This window comes from Lycorma delicatula, chromosome 3 (assembly GCF_047948215.1).
Source record: "Lycorma delicatula isolate Av1 chromosome 3, ASM4794821v1, whole genome shotgun sequence".
NCBI lineage: Eukaryota > Metazoa > Arthropoda > Insecta > Hemiptera > Fulgoridae > Lycorma > Lycorma delicatula.
This window is the reverse complement of record NC_134457.1, coordinates 12,265,082-12,283,815: the sequence shown is the minus strand read 5'-3', so window position 1 is coordinate 12,283,815 and position 18,734 is coordinate 12,265,082. Positions and strand designations below refer to the sequence as shown.

The following is an 18,734-nucleotide window of genomic DNA, read 5'->3' as shown; positions in this document are numbered from 1 at the left end:
TTTTACATCAGTAATGTATATTTGCATTCAAACAAATGGTCAGTTACATTATATACACCTCTTTTTTTTTCTTTTTTCTAGCTGTGTAATGTTCTGTAAATCTTTTTTTAAATGATCTACTGGTTTTACCAATATAAATATTATTAAATTTGTTGCACTTAATTTTGTGTATTCCTCTTAATTCTTCTCTATTATTTTTATTATTATTTTTTAAATATTTTATTATATAATTATTTGATTTATATGCGTTTTTAATATTTATTTATTTTTTAACTTATATATTAATAACTTTTTTTAATATTTGATTTGTGTAATTGTATTTTAGGTATAAACTATTAGAGGTGGCTGAACTGATAGAGCTCTGCAAGGCGACTCCCACCATGAAGAAGGCCACCCATCACAGAGGCGGCACAGGTGAAAGATGTTGCAGAGGTTATTGAGGACCTCTCCACGCATGTTGCGAAATTCGATAAATATACTCAGATGATCAGGGCTGGCCTGGCGTCAGTACAGGAGGTCACAGCACTGAAGGAGGTGGTTGATAAATGCTGGCTGAACCAGGCTTATGAATGGGTCATAGAGGAGGAAGGCTTGCCCAAAGGGGATGAAGCCTGGGCGGTGGTGTTCATCCTTGTTGTAATGGATGATAGACAAAGCCTGTTCATGGGGGACGTGTGTCTAGCTGCGACGGATGTCAAGAACAGGCTGAACAAGGGAGCCCTCCCCATGGGTATGGTTTTTCGAGATATGTCAATGGTAACTGTTCTAGGTGACGGAAAGGACCTGGAAGGTGCAGGAGAAAAGTGTGTGATAACTGTAGAGGGAGAGAGTACAGACACTGTAGACCACATCATCCTGGATAGGATTGCTAAGGATGGGGAACAGGAATTGGTTGTGGCTACAACGAGGGGAAAACTGGAAGACCATGTCTTCCAGTTTTCCCCTCATTTTCATGTCTTCCAGGGGAGACATCAGGACCAAAAATGATAACCCTGTTCCTCTCTGGAGAGGGCAGCGGGCCCTGACCAATCAACAAAAGATGATGACAAAAATTGTGCGACCCGAGGGAGCCACCTAACCTATGCGGATCTTCTTTGTCAGGTCAAGGTATCGGTGGACGATGAAATGGCTTAGGACTTCCTCTCAATCAGAAAGGGCCAAGAAGAGGATGTAGAAATTCGCTTAAGAGAAAGGGCAAGAACGGTGAGGATTATAAAGAAAAAGGCCATAGCTTGGATGCTGGGCTATCTGCCATGGTCCATATGCAGGACTTGGATGTGAAGGCTATGAAGGAAGAGTCTGGACAGTCATGATGAAAGCACTGGGAGGAGTGTTGACTGCCAGGAAGATTTTGATTAAAGTATGTTTGGCAACACCCAAAACACAACGGTAGTGTTGCTGGCCAGGGAGGCAAGTAAACTGACCTCAACAATGAGGCTGCTTGTGGGATGGCAGTCCAGTCGAGTAGACCTCTGTTGTTTGGATACACCTTGCTTCCACTGCTGGTGGTGAGGGTACTCTGTGGCAAAGTGCAAAGGGCTAGATTGCAATGGAAACTGTTTTAACTGCAGCAACCTAGGGTACAAGTGAGCAGAGTGCAAAGAACAGGCGAAATGCGTGGCTTGTAATGAGACAGGACACTGGATGCGCAGTCGAGGCTGTAAACAAGTTAGAATTTGCAGTTGAATGCTAACAGGAGCCCAACCGCACATGACTGTGTGGTCAGCGTCGTCAGTCAGTGGTATTGATTTGCTCCTTATCTCCAGTCATCAGAGATGTATTAGGCAAGTACACGATATACGGCATTGAGAGAGGGGATGGCTTCGTGGCTGTTGAAATGACGGAGTACGTGGTGATCTGTGGATGCATCTCTCCAAACTGTACACTGGATCGGTTCAGAGAATTCCTCGGAAATCTGGAGTGGACCATTAGAAGGAGTAGAAAACCAGTCAAGTCTTGCAGAATGTGTTGAGTTGGGGGATTTGAGATCTTCAGGAAGAGGGTATGACCTAGTGGAGCTGCTGGGATCGGTTGGGTTAACCATGTTGAATGTCCCTGAGACCCCCACCTATATAGGGTGGTGGATATAACGGCAATTTCTGAACGAGTTGTTTCACAAGTGTTGAAATGGACACTGTTAGAAGATGAGCTCAAAAGTGACCACAGGTTGGTGGTCTTTACTGTCCTGTGTGATCCTCGCTATCCTGTGCTGTCCTAGATGACGTAACGTTCAAGCAAAGGTGGTACCCAACCAAAGCTCAGGTAAGCAGAACCTTGAATTTCATCGCAAAAGAAATGGGTTGGATGCAAGATAAGAGGCCCAGATGAGTTGATAGAGGTGGTGACTGAAGCCTGCAGAAGGGAGATGCTCCCTTGGTTTTTCATATGTTTCACTGATGTTATAATGCTGTGTTTACTGGTTTTCTCAATGCTGGAAAAACCTAAAATCCATATCTTTAACAAGAACAGATGATTTCAGACCTAATGCTTTGGGTCAGTAACAATGTATTCCCAACATAACCTAAAAAAACCACATTTTTAATCATAACTTCAATTCCAGTGAATCAATTTTAATTTTATTTGTACCAAATTGATTGTCATTCAAAGGGCCTTGTAATGAGGTGTCACAAGCTACATCATCTCATTTAAAAAACAGAAGTTTTCAACACTTGAAAATTTATAAAAAATTTAAGGGTAAAATTTTGTGTTGGTAATTTAAAAAATAATTTTCACAGTTTTAATCCACAGACTATGATTATTTCAAATGGTTTAAGAAGTAATATCCCGTAATTTTATAGTTATTTTTGTTGGATTTAAATTTAAAAAAGTACTACCCCAAGTGGTTTTTCGGTAATACTTTTTTAAACCTACTGAGCAAAGGGGTGGGCGGATTTTACTTTTCTTTTCACCAAAATTCATTATTTTTTTCGGGTTGTAATGTAATGTTTCAATTGCCACTTAAGATTTTTGAGTTGGGGTAGATGTAGCGAAGGGTGGGTTCCTCCACTTTGAAAATAATTTTGTTAAGATTCCACCCAAGAATGGTGTACATGCTTGCAAACAGAAGTATGATGGGACTGATAGCTGTTGAATAATAAATGTGATAACTTTTCAAATGATCACCAAGTATAAATTATTATTAATAATAATTTCATCTTTATAGGGTTGTTTAATTTCCTGCTTTATTCTGCAATTTTTGTATAATTCTTCTGTTTTTCTTGTAGGTGTATAATTTTTAGGGTTTTTTTTTAATATTTATAATCATGTACTTAGGTTAATTTGTATTCCAAAATCTGTTTTATTAAATTTATTTTTCATAACTTTCATAGTTTTAATTTATTGGAAATTAATATGGTAAGTTTAACTTATATTATAATTACTTTGTTTTAGTGGTTTATATTTCATATACTATTAAATTTTATTAACGCAGCAGGTCAATACGTTAATGAATGTATATTTCACTTAGATATTTGGGCGGCTAATAGGTACATTTAACAATCGTCTTTTGTTATACTGCCTGCTGTCACACTTATCGACAATATGAGTTGTGCCAACTCCCAGTAAGACATCAGTTCCACAAGGAGAGACTGTGAGTTGTATACTTTGGCGAAGTTCTGCAAACCAATCCAGTGAGACGTCACAACATCTGGAGGAGACTCTTGAATCAAGTTCGATACGATTAAGGTATCGGCATGAGTAATTCCAGTAAACAAAAATATTATTGATGAGTTACTGTAAAAGTGAATGAAATAATATACTGAGTTCATTCAGAAACTGTTAGGTAGTTTTATTTTTGGACAGCAAAGGTATTTGCAAGTGAACTTCATACTACTGTTTGTTAGTGGGTCTGAATTCTGGTTTTCTATTTATCTGGAATAAATTCCGAACGATTATTTATTTTAAACTCTGTCCTGTGCGTAATCCATATTTATTATTTACTATTGATATTTATGACTATATGATGTGTAATAATATGATTGTTATTCTTTGTTGATTATGTTTTGTATTAACTGTATGATCTGTTTGTTATTGACATATAATATTATTATTGTTTACTACTGCTTATTATTACTATTATTCTGATTATTACTGTGGTTATAATTACTACGATTAATATTTGTTTGTTTAGTATTTTTTACTGTTTTATTATTGTTACTTACTTCTATTACTGATTTACCTGGTTGTAATAATGAACAATTTAAACCAATACACTAAAATTATATACACATTCTAAGTTGTCAATCATTCAATAACTTGATCGAGCCATGAACACGCGACAAAATATAAATATATATACATTGTATTTTTTATAATCAAAAACCAACTTGAACAACCCAAGTACAGAATTACAAAGTAAGTGAAATGACACTTTGGGTGCCAAAAATAGTTTGGAAATATTAAAAAGCCCCAAAACCCTTTTGCTACCAACTTAACCTTCTTGTGATTTAACAACAATAGGTGTAACAACTAAAATAATATAAAATAAAAATTATAATAAACTAAACAGAACCGACTTTAGAAGAGAACACTATTAACTAAAAAATTCTAATTACAATATGTATAACAGTAATATCTAAAATGTTCTCTAAACTCACTTCTGCCACATGGTTGTTTCAACCAACAATAAGTTTATCAAAGTAAAATTGTATAAGTAAAAATAGGATTAAAAACTATGCAGTACCAGGTTTAGTACATAATTAACTAAAATGAAAATACAGATTATCAATACATATAGTATTAATGTCCAGAGTGTACCAACTTAAATTCCTGCCAAGTGATTTTCACCACACACACTAATTTTGCAAAAAATGTTACTCACACTGAAACCATTCACACAGTTTCAGTTTCAATTTTAGAACAATAAATCACTGATAAAAATTATTAAAAAAAAATCACCAAAAAACAGAAGAGAAAAACGGCACTTCTGTACCCTGCAAATGGCATAACCTAACCTACAGTTAACTAAGATACAGTTTGCATTTGAACTTTACGTTTAAAAAAGCAGATCTCTCAAAGTTTTCTCTTTTTACATTCCAATATTCTATAAACTGCCAAGAAGAAAAGATAACCAACTATCAGCAATCTGATTACAAGTGCTTTAATGTTGTTTAATCTGGCATATCTTCAAGACTAAGTCGCCAAAAATTATCAAAAGATCAGGTACATAATCTAGATGGTGAATTTAGATGGACTGCCCAATCAGTCAAGAAATCAACTGGTTTGAAAATATGAATAGGCTATCTTGTTAAGTTATTGACTGATTCAAGTCCCAAAATCTGATAATCAGTCTTATTGTCAACAGTGAATTTGCTGTACCTGCTTTGTCACTGAATATCATTAGCGTGAACATCTACTACCTACTGACATTATTCCTCTTTCAAAGGATAGGAGGAAGGATGAAGAAGCAGGCAGATACATGAAATACACCAAGAAAGTGACAAAACATCAACCATCCGTGTTTAGAAAATAATTTCATTAAAATAAAAACTCAAAAAATTACAATTAAATTGATAAACAATAAAATATCTACAATAATTCTATAAAGATGAATATGACTAGATAAGAAATGGTAGAGATCAATAAATTAGCTAAGAGATCATAAATGCCTTATATAAATAATTTCTTGATTAGTAACTTTGATTACCGGAGTAAGTTTTTGATCATTAATTTTGATTGTAAATCTATCTAATCTTTTAATTATGTATATGCTAGTAAAAATAATGACAAATATATCTTAACACATTGAAACAGTAACATAATTTTTAATATTTGTCTTCATTGTAAGTTGATGGGCTACCCACAACAAGTATCTCTTTTGGGTGCAAATCAAACTGCTTAATGGATTTCAAATGATGCAATAAAAGATCTTCTGGCTCTGATATTGCCATTATAAACCAACCAAGCATTGCAAGCAGACAACGGAACACATTTAATGTGTGCCACTGCGACAATCTAAAAATCATATCCTGAAACAGTAAATATAGGCATTAAGTAAAGTATGATAGGAAACGATTTTAAAATTAGGTATTTTTTGTATTATTAGCTACAAAACAAGGCCATCTGCTCACAATGAAACTGTTCTAAACTTTTTTTTTTTTAAACTTTGAAGATCTACTGACTGAGGAAATCAATCATGGTTTAGGTTGCTGACGTTGTTTCTTTGCTTCATAACTTTAATTTTCAGGTTGCAACTTTTAGACTAGTTGTTCCTGGTAGTGTGAAACTGGTTATTAGGCTGTGCAAGAATGCAGTTTACCATTGGGAATGGGTAAGATGGTAAAAGAATGGTAATTATATTATACAGTACTAAATATGCTTTCATTTATAACAAAAACAATATTTTTCTGTAGCTGTGAATCGGATGAATAATGCTTATTAATTTAGAAAATGATAAATATATATATTAATTCTGTTCATACATTTCCATACTGCTAATGCATCTGATAATAACTGATTACAAGAATAACCCATCATAACGTAACACAATGATTTCTCTTGAGAATTACTTAAGGTTTGTATAATAACACAGATGGTGATGGCAGACCTCAGGTTGATGACTTTACATACACTTGTTAAATTGAAGAGATGTATACCCAATTATAACACTGATTATTGTTTATTGAGAAACCAGGTAATTACAAGGATTGAAAATTATAACTGACATGGACTTCCACCAGAACTGATCCAACAGAAGAAGCTCTTTTGTAGAATGGTAGAAGGAGGGTTACCTACTTTAAATCCAAAATGGCAGATTCTTACTCTGGTCCATTTTGACAATTCTTTTTGTCATAAAATTGGCCAATGAAGATATCTTTGATTCTCATCATGAAAATATCATCAGTACACCATTACAAAATTAAAAATTACCTTATCTTAATTTGAAGAAAATATTTTTAAGGTTACATTCAAAATATGCCTAACATTTTTAGCACATTATTTATTAGCTTAATAAAAATTTTAAAAGCTGAAATAGCACCCATATTAAGAATTAAATAGCTCTTAATAGTACTACAGTAAAAAAAATTATTACTACTTTTACTATATAAGACAAATTACCTGCTGATCTGTAGTGAATGTTTTATCATGTGGATAAAGCAGTAACATATCATCCAGCTCAGCTGTGCATAATGTTATTATCAATGTAGTTATGTATAATACCAAAAGAAACCAACCGTGTCTGTATAAAAGTGTGTCTGCACAATGATGAATATCTAAATGTGCTAAATCAAATCTGAAACAAAAATTTTGTAACTAATCAATCAATAAATTATTAAATCATAACATAATTTTAAAGAACGTTATATTGAATCTACATTATATTTGTAATTACCCAACTTTTTGCTAAATCTGAAAAAGAATTCTATTGCTTAGTAATTTAGCTTGTTTAAAGTTACACTGCAAAATAAAAACAATAGGTTATTATTTGCTTGTCTTGCACGTAGGGGGAGGCTAAGGGGGCTAAGAGGGCCATAGTCTCCATAAAATTGTCAGGCATTGGGGAGTACGACCTCTATCGCCCAACAATTATTAGACTATCATTCAGGGGTTAAATCTAGTAAGTTGGTTCAAAAAATCCATTTTTAGCATTTTACATTTACGTAATATATGACATCTCAAAAGTAATTTCACAAAATTTGAGATAAATCAGTACATAATCATCTCCCCAGTCATTAATTCCCTCCTATATACCTTTACCTTTCATTACTTAACATGTGAACGCTGCGCTCCCTCTGATGCAATACTAATAAAAATAACTGATTGCTGGGGATTTCCCACAAGCCGAAAATGCAACACTTGCTTATCACATTCCAAACATATGCGTAGGCCGCTTGTCAACATTCCAAGAATCTACCATAAGTATAAAGATAATAGGAAAGAAAATAATACCACTGTGAGCATGGAGTTCACATGTCGAGTAATGGCAGAAAACATTAAAAATCTATTATTAATTTGTTGGGGAGTTAGCTTTACTTAACTAATGAGTAATTAGTGGCACAAGCCATTAGGTTAATGAGCATTTAATGGAACAATAATAGAGGTTTTAAATTAAATTAATTTCCAAGTTTTGCGATGAAAGATCAGTCAATCTTTCAAGTTTTGGAAGAGTGAACATCTAAAAGTGAATGCATGTAATAGATCGTTGTTTTGGACATTTATTCATAATTCATATTAAATTACATATAATTTACACCATGTCAAAGCGAAAAGCAACGCCTTCAATTACATCTTTTTTACTAAAAAGAATAATAAAATAGATGAAACCTGCAGTGCTACAAAAAATATTACTAGTAAGATGTGAGAGTGAGAATTTAAAAAGTGACAGTGCAACTGGAGATGTAGATCACCAGAAATTCAACTTTGCTGCTAATCATCAATTTCAACCTTCAATTAAAATTGAAGATTTTGACTTTTGTTCTGTTGCCTGCAAAACCCTTTGATTATCCAGTTATGCAAATGAATAAGAAAATGCGTAGATTTCAACAAAATTGGAAACTTACCCCTAGCTAGCTTATTCAAAAAAAGAAGATGATGTGTTTTGCAAAGTTTGTGTCTTGTTTGCAAATGAGGGACTTGTAAAAGGACGTCACGAAATCTCAGGTCAATTAATTAATTTCAAGTCATTTCATAAACTGGGAAAAAGGCTGTGGAAAAATTGAATTATCACAATAATCACGCATACCATTAATACGGTATTGTCAAATCTGAAAACTTTTATGCGTTATGAGTGGAAAAAATCAAGATGTTATAACTCAACTGGATTCTTTGAAGGCACAAGAAAAACTTGAAATAGAACAGTAATAATCCCTATAGTAGAAACAATTTTATTCTGTGGTGAATAAGAATTAACCCTACAAGGAGATAATGATAGCAGACCTCTTAGCTTAGAGAAACCTGCTATAAAGGATGGAAAATTTGGAATCTTTTGTGAATTTGAACTAATGCAGGTGACATCAACTTGAAAAATCATCTTTTAAATTCTAAAAAGAATTCTTACATGTCTTGACATTCAAAACAAGATCATTGACACAAGTGCTCAAATAATACAAGAAAAACTTATAAATAAAATAAACTGTGCTGAGTGTTTTTTATATTAGGTGATGAAATGACAGATGTTTCAAATACTGTACAATTGTGTTTAAGTGCCATACACATTGATTTTAAATCACAAAAACCTAAACTCAGGGAAGATTTTTTAGTTTAGTTCAGCTTTAAGATACAGGTGCTGAATATGTGACCAAAGTGATTTTAGAAAAATCTGGTATTATCAGGCTGAACATGGAAAATTATGTAAGCCAGGGTTAAGATGGTGATAGAACATTTTCTGGGCATGTTAGTGGTGTTCATACACGAATTAAAACGGATTATCCTAAAACCATATATGTGCACTGTGCTAATCGTCTTACCTTAGCCATTATATATGGTATGAAAATTCTCTTGATTAAAATCAGTATGATACTTATTGAACAAGTAACTTTCATTTCACAGTAATTCACATGCAACTGATGTGCTTAAAAAAGTAAGTGCTTAAAGTCAGAGTGTGTATGAACCAGATGAGAAATCAAAAAAACGACTTATAGGCTTGTGTGAAAGTAGATTTATTGAGCGTCATATGAGTATTGATGTGTTCGTTGAATTATTTGAATGTATTTCCAAGATGCTAGAAGAAAATCGCAAAAATCAAAAGCAATTGCATCACCTAAAGCTTATGCTTTTCTCGTAGCAACAGAAAAAATTGAATTTATTGTTTCATAACTGGTTTGTGAAAAACTTCTTACTGTTATACTACCATTATCAATACCCACACTGTTACGGAATCAACACTATCATTATTGTAAGGAATGAGATATGATGCAGAAAATATTTTTGTAACTGATGTACAATTTTCACACAAGATATTTGAAACTGAAATAAAAACTCCATGAATAAATAATAAACAAGGACATAGAGAAAATCACAATACTATGACGAAAGAAGAATACTACAGAGTATCTTGTTTTATTCCCTGCATCGACACATTGAAGGAGCATTTGAAAAGTAAATTCAATGACAATGCAATCTTCTTAAAAAGTTTTCAAGTTTTTTTGCTAGGTTCAGCTAGTCGTGGAAAAGTGGATTAACGAAAAATCTTAGCGATGTATTATGATAATAACTGTTCTAAATCTGTCAGCACCCTTAGCCCCCCTCCCCCAAAAAATCCTAGCTATGTCCCTGCTTTTGCTATAGGTAACAAAGTGCAATAAAGTCAAATCTTAAAAACAAGTTTCATCAAATTCTCTGTTTTTTTCTTTTCTTGGACTGAATTTAATAATTCAAGAAAAAATGACAACAGAATAAATTAAATGTTTATGCTGTCAATCATTCAAGTTATTGCCAATTCATTTCATTATCTTTCATTCTACGCAAACCTCTTTCATTACACTTAACACTCAATAATCAGATCAGAAAATATATTAGAGAAATGTGAAAGACATAAAAACTGAATTGCAAAGAGAACATTTTTAAAGTAGAATCTTGCATGATATAACTAGAGGAAAAATATTTAAATAACGTGTGTTTTTTTCATCTTTTATTTTCACATAGAATCACTGTAGTCAGTCCACAATCAAAGTCTCTTCGAAGGGACTATTTGGGCTTTGTGGTCCTCCCAGTACTTTTTCACATACTCTGATCCATGCTCTTTCTGACGTTGAAAATATTCCTGTTGTGAGTTTCTTTCTTGTGAGAGTGAAACTAATGTTTTTGTTCTTGATTTTTTTGTTTAATTTTATTTTGTCTGTGGTATCTTCTGATGTAAGGCCAATTTCCTTCAGATCCTCTCTTATTTTTCCGATCCATCTGCATACTATCTTGGTGTTTTTCGAGTCGAGATTGTACTGTATCAGCTAGCTGTTTCAGAAGTTTTGAATCTTACTCCTCATGATGTATCCAAAGAGTATTAGTCCCCTCTTATATCAGCAATGGGTTCTACTTTGTTAGGCACAATCCACCTCAGCCCACCTTTCTGATAATTTTTGTTGATGCAGGTTCTTCCATTCTTTCAGTTTTTTGGATTCTATTGGTCTTTGACTGTTCGTTCAGGTAGAAGAGTATTTCTGCTGCATATGTGGCTTCTGATTTTATAATGTGTTGCAGTCACTTGTTTTTGTGTTTAAACTTTTTTGCTGTAGGTGTATAGGTTAATTTTTGTGCTTTAGCACGTTTTTTTTTGTATTTGTTTGGATTGAGGTTTTTCATTTAGGTTGTTTGTTTTTATTTCTCTGAGGTATTTAAGTTGGGTTACTATTTTGACCTTATTAATGTTTATGATAACTTTTTTCAATAATATTGTTTTTTTGGATATAATTTCTGTCTTTTCAAATGATATTTTGGGGCCAATTATATCTGCAATGTTTTGAAGTTCTAATATTTGTGTTTTAGCTTCGTCGATGTCATTTGGTAGAAGTGACAAGTTTTTGGTGAAACGAAGGCAGTTTGTTTTGATTTTTTGGCCTATCTTTATTTTTTGAGCCATTCCCTCATTACCATTTCCAGAGCGCAGTTTAATAGTACCAGTAATAGTCCATCGCCATGGTGCAGTTCTGTTTGATATCAAATGGTTCTGAGAGTTCACCTTTGAATTTCAATATTGACTTAAGTGTTTGTGACGAGGGTCAGTTTTATCATGTTTATTAATTTGGGATGCAGTCCAAGGCATCTTGGAATTTTTCAAACATTATCAGGTACTTATCGGTTATCAGCCTGCCATGGACAATCATTATTTAAATCAATATTAACATAACCTAATCAACAACCACGACAGTTGCAATGCCACCTCACTCTAGCGCTTATAGATAATGTCATGTTATAACCTTTTGAACATGTGATGTTTCGGTAGAACTTGGCCTCAATAAAAAACTGCACAGTGTTCTGTTCCGTATTTGGTAATTACCATATGTTCATTTTGTACAATGTAAATTAGAAGCACATAACTGCAAACTCATCTAACTGAAGTGAAATACTAACTAGAATAAAAACAAGAAATATTCAAAAGATATCAGTTGAATGATAAGCGCTGCTGTCAATATTGATAACAATTATCAAATCGTAATAATTATTTCACTAATTTAAAAATATAATGACATTAAGCTAAATAATACGTAGCTAACATGTAAATTGATTTCTACTTAATGTTTGAACCCATTGCAATGGAAAAATACGTAGCGGACAGATAACCGATAAGAACCCATTATCACCATGTCTTAACTTAACCTACTTATTCAACTATATTAAAAAAACAATATAAAAAAACAAAACATTTGGAAAAATTCTTTTAAAATGCAAATTAAATAAATAGAATGGAAAAGGTGCATGAAATAAATAACAATATTACCTATCAAATATAGCTACAATGCAGATTGCCAGAAGAATATAGAAGGCGGTAGGAGCAACTCTTGCAAAAATATTATATGACCCGACAAACATAATCATATCTTCAACACTGTTTCTATTATGAATATAAGAATAGGACTGCAATATAAAATGAAAAATAATAAATATTTATAATTTTAATAAATGTAACAAAAGATAGAGCTTGGGAAAAATTATCTGGATAGCCACAATCTAATATGGTGCAACAAGCCTGTTATAACAGTACTTGTAGAAGATTGTCTTACAGATCTATGTTGCAGAGTATAAAAAGACTCCACAGCAAAGACTCTACAAAGGTTTACAATTGTAAAAATAATAATAATAAGTCATCATTTGAACTTTATACAGAGTGGATATGTCTATCTGAGGTCTACAGGTAGATATGTAGTCCACATTGAGCAAATATATATTTTTTCTACTTTGTTTAAAATTGTTTGGGTTTGAAAGTTAAAATTTTTAAAATTAAATTCTTTCAAGTCTTTTTTTATTATTATATGAATATTAATGTGTATTATGTATGTATATATATATATGTATAAATATTTTTTTTTTATTATCCCTTTTAGTGCCCAGACAATTATAAAGAGTCATGCCTGCCAATGCCTAGCATTTATTAAAATGTACAACACACTGGTGCCAAGCAATTTCTCAAAGGGAGTGACAAAAAGTAGAAGTGGCCTGTTTTGTAAGCATTTTTCAAAAAGTTTTATTTCTGTTATTCTTAGCGATTTTTTAATATTTTATTTAGTTTGCTCAAAATAAACCACATTTAAGATAATATAATTTGCATTACTATTTTACTAACATAAAAATCTTATATGAATGTTTTTAACATACACTGAAAAGATACAAAATATTTTGAAGCTGCTGCATTCTGAGACTTAAAAATATAGATAGATAGCTTCAATTTGTTTGTCACATAAAACACAATTAAGTTTTCTACATAACCATTAAGTTTCTAAGTTTTCTACTTACCCACTAAGTTTCATCAATTTAAGTAAAAAAACTAAAAAGTTGCAACACTTTTTGTAAAACATTACATGTACAGTTTGCGTACCACATCAATACAATACACATACATGGCCAATTACCAGTACCTATCTGAATGAGAATTGTTTTTATTAACTGCCACATCATTTAACTTGCAAAAGATTGAATTAAATTAACTAATAAAAAAAAAAATGTAATAAAACACAAGATAACTATTTACAGTTTATAAATCCAAGGCATCCACTTGAATTCAACAGTGGTGCATCGGGAAACACTTTGTGTAGCCCAATGCAGATAAAAATGCACTTAAAAATCTACACACATATGTAGGTTTCTTTCTATTGCATTTAGCCTGTGTACTTTTAACACTACATTCACAACAATTATTCTTTATAAGTTTTTCAAAATATTATTCAAGAATTGAATCTCCACCACCTCTGGAATTACAGCTTGGAATGATTTTAGCAATATCAGCTACATTATGCCTGAATAGCAAGCCATTGTCTTGAAAGGTCTTTAACTAGAGAAATAGTAAACTGATGTCTGCTGAAGGGCTTATCAGTATTAAGCTTGTACAACAGGTAACAATTAAGTATCATGCGAGCAAAAATATTAAAAGTTACTTTCTTCCAAAGCTTAAAAGTTCTTCTGTCATCTAAATACTCATATAACATTTGGTCACTTCCATCTACTTCACCGATGAAATCGTTTTAAGTTCTTACAACTTCAGGCTTGTTTGTTATGTGTAATGAAGCCCCTCTTCTTCTGGATTGCTTGATTTTGTTTGTCGACATATATATATTTTTATACATATATTTTTTTCTCCCACTGTAAATTCTGACTTCATTTCTTGTGGTACTCCTTTCCTTCTCTTTCTCAAAGTCTCAATAATAAATGTAAGTTGATTATGCAAGTATTTGGCCAATCCTAAAGAAGTGAAAAAATATGGGGAGATAGGAAATGGAAAAACCCCATTCCAATAAACCTGGGGAAATTCCAGATGATTGTTTTCCTTGAGTGGGAAAACAGATTTGAAGACGAAAATAGTACTTTCTTTTAAAAATTAACAAAGGAGGATACCACAAGGTTATTTACTTTCTCATCTTAGCATAAGATCTGGTTGTCTTGATGGATTAACCCAAAATAGTAACAGAACTAATAGACATAATACAAGAAACAGCAGAATGAAGCCTACAAATATCATTTGAAAAAACACAGTATATGACAAATATCAAGAATACACCAACTTTTTTAAAAATCAGGTGTGGGAAAAGGAAAAAAGGTAAAACAAAATAAGAGAAGAAAACCTATACAATGAAACACTGAAGAAAAATAGTCTGAAGACATCATTCAAATAAAATGGAATTGGCTTATAGTTTAACACAATAAAATTTATATTTACTTCCTTGTATGAAGTACAGGAAGTATTGTGATCGCAAAAAATTTCGGTTTTCAGATTTCAACGGCAATATCCATTTTGACTATTCCTGAATCCATTTTGACTAGTTTCAGCATGAAGTCTGTACGAACATACATACGTAAGTACGTATTTCTCATAACTCAAAAACAATTAGCCAAAGGATATTGAAATTTTGGATTTAGGATTTTTGCACCGTCTAGGTGTGCACCTCCTCTTTTGATTGCAATTGACTGAATCAAAAGTGTCCAAAAAAGTCCAAAATCCAAAAACATTTGGATTTTGAACTTTTTCTTAACTGCAGTAATAAGCCCTCATTGATAACTTTTCAAAAATATATCATTAGTGGTACTTTTTTCATTGGTTCCAGTTAAACCAAATAAAAGTTTAATTAATCAAATATTTGGATCTTACAAGGGAAGGCATATCGGATCGAATCAGACTTCATCTCCTCTTACTTTTTTAATTTAAATATATTGATTTATTAATAATTATTAAACCATAATTGTAAAAAAACTGTTACAATAAATAATAATTTTGCAATAAATAATAATTCAGCAACAATAAAAAAAAAAAAAAAAAATGAAAAAAGTTATTAGTGAAATAAAATTTTACGTACTTTTAAAAATGCATAGATGTAATTTTAATTTGAATGGCATTATTACATACGTGTATATGTAATTGATTTGGTAAAACATCTGATTATTTAATATTAATTGAAAATTATAATTTAGAATCATACTATTTTTCGATTTTCTACTTTAATTTCAGTCTAATTTTATTTAATTATTCTGGAATTTCTGTTAATTATATCTACATTAAAGTTAACTACAGAATGACTGAAAAATAAACCCTAAAGAGCACTGAACCCTCACATATACAGTGAGGCATACATGCCCAATCTTTATAAATTGCAAAAAATTCTTATCTTCTAATTCATTACTTCTTTGATATTGTCAGACAATATTCTCACTGAAATCAGAGTTTATAATCATTTCGTTTATTTTTTTTTTGTTGCCGATCATTTAATTGCTCTTTGGTTTGATATAATTCTTCTGATCTTAATTTGAGTACATGTTTTCTAGTCTCAACAATTGTGTAACTGTCCACTTTATTAAAGAATTTGAGGATCATATCTCACTTTCAAATAAAATAAGTTTAAATGAAGTATAACAAAAAATGTGTATATGTAATTTAATAGGCGTGTAAAGAAGCCATGTGGTGTCCACATCAGATTTTTATAATGCAGAATTAAGGCATCTGATAGCTTGTCCACAAGCATTGTATTCTGAAAACGTTTAACAACAGGCCTTTTAAAAGAATACCAAGAGAGAAAAAAAAATTTTAAGGAAAATATTTGGTTCTACAAAGAACAACACAAACTCAACCCATTTCCCCAAAAAAAAACCTATACCAGAAATTTAAACAAGTACAAGAAATAATACATAAGAGGAGCTTGACTTTTACAAACCACATTTTAAGGATAAGAAATAATACAATTCTTCCACTTTTATCTAGAAAGTTACAACTAAAAGCTTAAATTGTGACAAAGTTAAGATTTAAACAAAGCAGGAATAAGAAATTCTGGTCTTACAAAATCAGGATTAATGAATAAAAGATTTTAAAAAATCTCGGAAGGGAAGGTGTTCAACAGAGAAGTTCCAGCACAAAAAAAGAGTAGTAATAGAAGGATTCAGGTAAAGCTCAGGGAGAGAGTGGAAGGAAAGGAAGGAGAGCACTAAGAAAAATCTTATGTGATGCATTTAAAAAAAAAAAAAAAATATTTGAGCAATATTAACACTGTTGTAAACCACTTATATCACAGCCACAGCCTACTTCATTTAACAGACAGACACTCATATATAAATTTTAATGTAGAAATTAATGGTTCTGTTATTTCACAATTTTCTAGAAATTTTCAAGTACATTTTGGTTTAAAAACGACAACTAATTGATAATAAATATATGTACACACATGACTGCTTAATAAAAAAATAATTTTAATAAGATTATAATAATAATAGTTACCATGAATAACTGCATTAATGCAACTCCACCCAAAAGCCCAAATGATATCGTACTTATTGGAGCAAACATTCTTTGAACAATAATAGCCAAGTCAAGTGGTGTCCGCAGATCAAGCCTAAAATGAATTAAAAAGAAAAATCAAACATAAATATTGTAAAACAATCAAACCCAATATTTACTAAGGAAACCTGATTATTCTTTTTTTGTTAAAGAAAACAGAGACTAGAACAATCTTAGTCTCATAACTTTAGCAATAGTTCAATGTGTCCCTCTTCATTTACACCGACGCAGCAGTCAGTCCATTTAGCTTATGATGCTTAAACATATTCAAATACTCCAGGTTGTTATTCCAATTTGTTGACAATTAATTGACTTAGCTGTCCAATCATCCAGACAGCTTATTGATGTGGCATATAAATCAATAATTAATTTCTGGTAATTAAAATAATTTTCATAATTAAAATCTGGAGTTAAATCAGAGCATCACTTTGAACTTCAGAAGATATACTGATCCTTGATTGTTAAAATGCACAGTAATAAACAAGAATCAATTGGTTGAAATGTAGGTAACACATGTTCATTTCAAATCTGACTACTAGGAAGGTGGTCTCAACAAAATCATGTTTGTTCACTTCATCTCTCTTTCATAACTTATCATTCTGCAACTATGAATTATTATTAAATATTAATATGCTGAAGTTTTAGATAATCAATCAGACTCACTCTGGAAATACCAGATTCTTGTCTGTCATCAAAAAGTTCATAAAATTTTGAAAGTTTTTTTAACAATTTTAATCTATTTTTTGTTTAAATAATTGAAAAATATAGTAGCCCCAGCAAATTTACGAGCTTGTGACGTCACATGCTGACATCTCATTATATTATTGTTTTCCAAAACATTATTTTTGTAATTATTTTTATTTCATTTTTCAACTTACAAATAATACGGGCACTCAAACAATACATTTATGTTGTTGTGTGTTCAATTCTTTCCACTTGAGTTGATAATATGTATAAAAATGCTTAATGATTCAATCTTTTAAACAATAACAGTTCCTTAACCAGTGACTAATGCTCCGATTGGTATTATGTACAGGCCTAAAAAAATTTATACATGCAGTTAGATATGATGACTTTAATCACGATTATATTTACATCTGTCAATCATAATACACATTGTATGCATAAGGAAATAAACTTTAGTCCAGTTTATATCGTGTTCAGTGAAGGTATTCAAATAGTGTTTTTGTACAGTCATATTATTTTATAATTTTGTTTGTTGGTTTGTTACAGTAGAATTTAAATCTGCAGTGAAGAAAAAACTTAGGAGTCAAGCACTTGAAATTATCAATAATGTTTATGATTTTATGAAAAAAGAAGCTCTAAAAGTAGGTAAATTAACTGACGACACACATATAATTGGCATTCAAAAATGCAAGGAAGGAACTGCTGCTGCCTGTGAGATATCAAGAACACAGGTTCAAAAACTCAGAAGAGAAAAAAAGACATGATTCTTCAACCAACATCCCAATCATGTTCTTTCAGCACACCAAAAAAGGGACTGGAAAGTTTTGATTTAGGTATAGTTAAAAAAACAGTTAATGAATTTCATTCAAAGAAGAATGAATTGAATCAGATCAAGATGATATGGTCAGCTGCAAAAAGACATGAGGGACGAGTCATAACACAACATTTTCTTTCACAAATTCTGAAAAATTAACTATGGAGAAAATTAATTCCATGAATGAAATTGACTGGAAACCCTATTGTGAAAAAGTAAAAAATACTGAAGAAGAGTATGAAAACTGGAACCACTGATAGACGAAATGACAGAATGTTATATTATACATGTAGACTCAGATATTGAAAATGAGAGTGACAGTGATAGTGA

General features: G+C 31.6%; 1 protein-coding gene across 4 annotated transcripts in view; it reads right to left on the bottom strand.

Moving 5' to 3' along the window:
* Nucleotides 1–2,156: 2,156 nt before the first annotated feature.
* The window catches only part of LOC142321383 (uncharacterized), a 96,856-nt gene continuing 80,278 nt past the window's right edge, over nt 2,157–18,734 (bottom strand). For all 4 annotated transcript variants that reach the window (XM_075359416.1, XM_075359415.1, XM_075359414.1 and 1 more), the window contains 4 exons: nt 16,844–16,958; nt 12,371–12,507; nt 7,057–7,231; nt 2,157–5,966 (listed from right to left, as the gene is read on the bottom strand). In XM_075359416.1, coding sequence (XP_075215531.1) covers nt 5,763–5,966; nt 7,057–7,231; nt 12,371–12,507; nt 16,844–16,958 — 631 coding nt within the window. In that variant the 3' untranslated portion in view covers nt 2,157–5,762. The remainder of the gene's footprint in view (nt 5,967–7,056; nt 7,232–12,370; nt 12,508–16,843; nt 16,959–18,734) is intronic.